Here is a 3596-nt window from a genome sequence, read left to right as displayed (position 1 = left end):
TACCATGCTTAAACAGATAGTGGTATGATATACCAGTCGTACCAGCTTAAACAGATAGTGTATGAGATACCAGTCGATACCAGGCTTAAACAGATAGTGGTATGAGATACCAGTCTGATACCAGGCTTAAACAGATAGTGGTATGAGATACCAGTCTGATACCAGGCTTAAACAGATAGTGGTATGAGATACCAGTCTGATACCAGGCTTAAACAGATAGTGGTATGAGATACCAGTCTGATACCAGGCTTAAACAGATAGTGGTATGAGATACCAGTCTGATACCAGGCTTAAACAGATAGTGGTATGATATACCAGTCTGATACCAGGCTTAAACAGATAGTGGTATGAGATACCAGTCTGATACCAGGCTTAAACAGATAGTGGTATGATATACCAGTCTGATACCAGGCTTAAACAGATAGTGGTATGATATACCAGTCTGATACCAGGCTTAAACAGATAGTGGTATGATATACCAGTCTGATACCAGGCTTAAACAGATAGTGGTATGATATACCAGTCTGATACCAGGCTTAAAACAGATAGTGGTATGAGATACCAGTCTGATACCATGCTTAAACAGATAGTGGTATGATATACCAGTCTGATACCATGCTTAAACAGATAGTGGTATGAGATACCAGTCTGATACCAGGCTACAGTATTCTGTGCCTGGGTGATACAGTGTTGCATGATTTGTTTGCACATAATGTCTTTGATTATATGGATGAGTTCGCCACAAATGCCTCCAACACTCACTTGTATTTGAGCATGTAAATAAAACATTATAATTAGTTACTTTCTGCCTCTGGCATTAGAGCATACTGCACAGTATGTGCACGTGTTTGTATGCACATGTGTGTGTGTGTTTGTGCACGTGAGGGTCTGTGTGTGTGAGAGTATGCAAACGTGTGCCTGTGAACATGATTATGTACATCCATACACTAACTCCTTGCAAACGGCATCACATCACATTCACAACACATCACTGCTCTGTTGTTCTATAAGGTAATTTAGAACTGAACTTTGTAAAGAAACTCAAAGTGTTAAGAGCGATGCACTGCTCTGTTGTATGTTAGAACTTTGTAAAGAAACTCAAAGTGTTAACACTTTCTGCGCCATACCCGACATTTCTCGGGTTATCTCGCCAGCGGTTGAGCGCCATACCCGAGATTTCTCGGGTTTTCATAGTTTTTTCTTTTTTTCCGATGTTAATATTCTATACACTCTCACGCACCTCGGTGTTATCATTGGAACTCATTCTTGAGAGTGCAATGCCGGCAGAATCCTGCTAGGTGGCAGTATCGCCTACCCTTTGAAACCTTATTTCACACTGTGTGTTACATTTTATATGGTCCGGGTGGAGAATTTGGACCCGGGTAAGTGAAACGCTTCATTCGAGCAACTTGGAACACGTCCAGCACACTTGATGCATATTTTGTGCCATTTCATGTCAGGGACCCGATGGACCTCAATACTGCGATCAGACAATTGGAATATTCATTTTGGAATAACTCCTAGCAAAGGTAAGGACTATATGACACCAATCCTACTTTGATCCTACAATGATTTCACATCAATCGCAACGATCAACGTATGTAGTATTCAAAACGTATGCCGTTGCTGACAATCAGAGCATCACAAAACGACCCCCCCCCCCTTTGATGCCTTCATGATGAAACATAATGCCTATTATATAGCTTTGATTTGGAAATAATATCGTGTCCAGGCGAGCAACGCGAACGACTTTCGCAAAATGCACATAGCGCTCCATAACTCAGCTTCCAGGAATTAGCCCGGATCACTCTCAAACTATACAATATTCACCACGGGATAACACTATACAGATATAGCTCTGCAAACACCGTGACGCACAGTGAAAATGCCTATCTTTTAAAGCGTGGCCCATTGACTACAGGGATGGGGATAATCACTGGCACTGAATGAGTTAAGAGCGATGCACTGCTCTGTTGTTCTATAAAGTATTATGAGCGATGCTCTGTTGTAAATGGTATTGTATATTTGTATTGAACTATTTTATCACACTCTGTCTGTTCTATTTTATTATTTTTAGTATTGCCTATTTTTAACCTGAATCAAACCGCACTTTTTTACTCTGTCTATTCTATTTTATAATTTTTATTACTGAATGAAACCGTAAACAGAGAGGCCTATTGGGATGCGAGATCCTAATGTGAAAAACTGTGATTTACCTTGCTACCTCTCTATCTTTTTTATGCTCGCTTATGCCTGTATTTTTTACCGCTGTGAAGCACTTTGAACTGCAATTTCTGTATGAAAAGTGCTATACAAATAAAGTTATTATTATTATTATTATTATTATTATTATTATTATTATTATTATTATTATTATTATTATTATTATTATTATTATTATTATTATTATTATTATTATTATTATTATCACCGCTACATCAGTACATCACATCATGATTATGATAGTATATAGCAGCGTAACATAGAATAATACTTTATACCAATATAGTGTAGTATAAATAGTATGATTTAGTTATATTATAATAAAATAAAAATAATACAAGTATATAGTATATAGAAGTATAATATAGAATAATACATTATATAAATATATAGATAAATGTGTGTGTGTGTATAAATGAATTAACCTAAATATACAATTTAACTGATAGATACACAAAATGTATTTATTTATGTTAATTTATTTGTGTTGATGTTTCCATTTCTGCAAAATAAATATACATTCTGTTTGGTTTGGTAAACATTGCAATTTAGTCTATCAGTGTACTGTGTGTGTGTAGGGGCAGGTACAAATACGCATTTTTTTCTTCCTGTTCCTTTCGGCCATGGAATTTAGTGAAGCATATTAATATGTACTGGTGGACTGTAATAATTCCATGTACGAATAAATAAAAATGAAATGGAATGAAATGATCCCAACTCACGTCTGCTGATCTCTCGTCTCAAAATCTTACTCAAGTAAAAGTCAGAGTATCTGGCTAAAAACACACTTGAGTAAAAGTAAAAAGGTTTCTAGTTTTAAATGTAATTAAGTACTAAAAAGTAACTACTTTTTTTCGGACTGTCTATTCTTCTGATAGCAGGTGTTTAATCATGTTTTTAAATAAAGTGCGGCCACAGGATTAATAACGTTAACGTTAGTTCGGCCAGAGAAACAAATATACAAATTAAAATGGTTGGACCTGCAAGATTTGTACTTTGTACTTTGTAGGTCTGCATTTTAAATGTAAGGAGTAAAAAGTATGTATTTTTTTTCTCTGAAATGTAATTGAGTAAAAGTACAAGAATACAAACCTACAGTAATAATACTTGAGTAAAGTACAAATCCCCCAAAACAGTAGTATTGTAACAAAGTACAATTACTCAAGTACTTTACACCCCTGACGCTACATCAGTACATCACATCGTGACTCACGTCCGCTGATCTTGGTGGAGACTCTCTGAGCCAGAGCGCTGCTCTGAGCCAGCTGGTCCCTGAAGCTCTGGCCCATATAGTAGTCGATGTCGTTGGCCCGCAGCAGTTCCTCGAAGGCCTTGGTGGTGTCCCCCAGGTGCTGGATCAGGATGTGGCTCAC

General features: G+C 36.9%; 1 protein-coding gene across 1 annotated transcript in view; it reads right to left on the bottom strand.

Moving 5' to 3' along the window:
- The window catches only part of pde4dip (phosphodiesterase 4D interacting protein), a 133171-nt gene that overhangs the window by 84450 nt on the left and 45125 nt on the right, over positions 1–3596 (bottom strand). Inside the window, exon 19 of the mRNA XM_084308348.1 lies at positions 3437–3596. This exon is cut by the window's right edge and continues 76 nt beyond it. Within this exon, the coding sequence (XP_084164474.1) occupies positions 3437–3596 (160 nt within the window). The remainder of the gene's footprint in view (positions 1–3436) is intronic.

Source organism: Notolepis coatsorum (assembly GCF_963971535.1).
Source record: "Notolepis coatsorum genome assembly, chromosome: 2".
Classification (NCBI taxonomy): domain Eukaryota; kingdom Metazoa; phylum Chordata; class Actinopteri; order Aulopiformes; family Paralepididae; genus Notolepis; species Notolepis coatsorum.
This window is presented reverse-complemented; position numbering and strand designations above follow the sequence as displayed.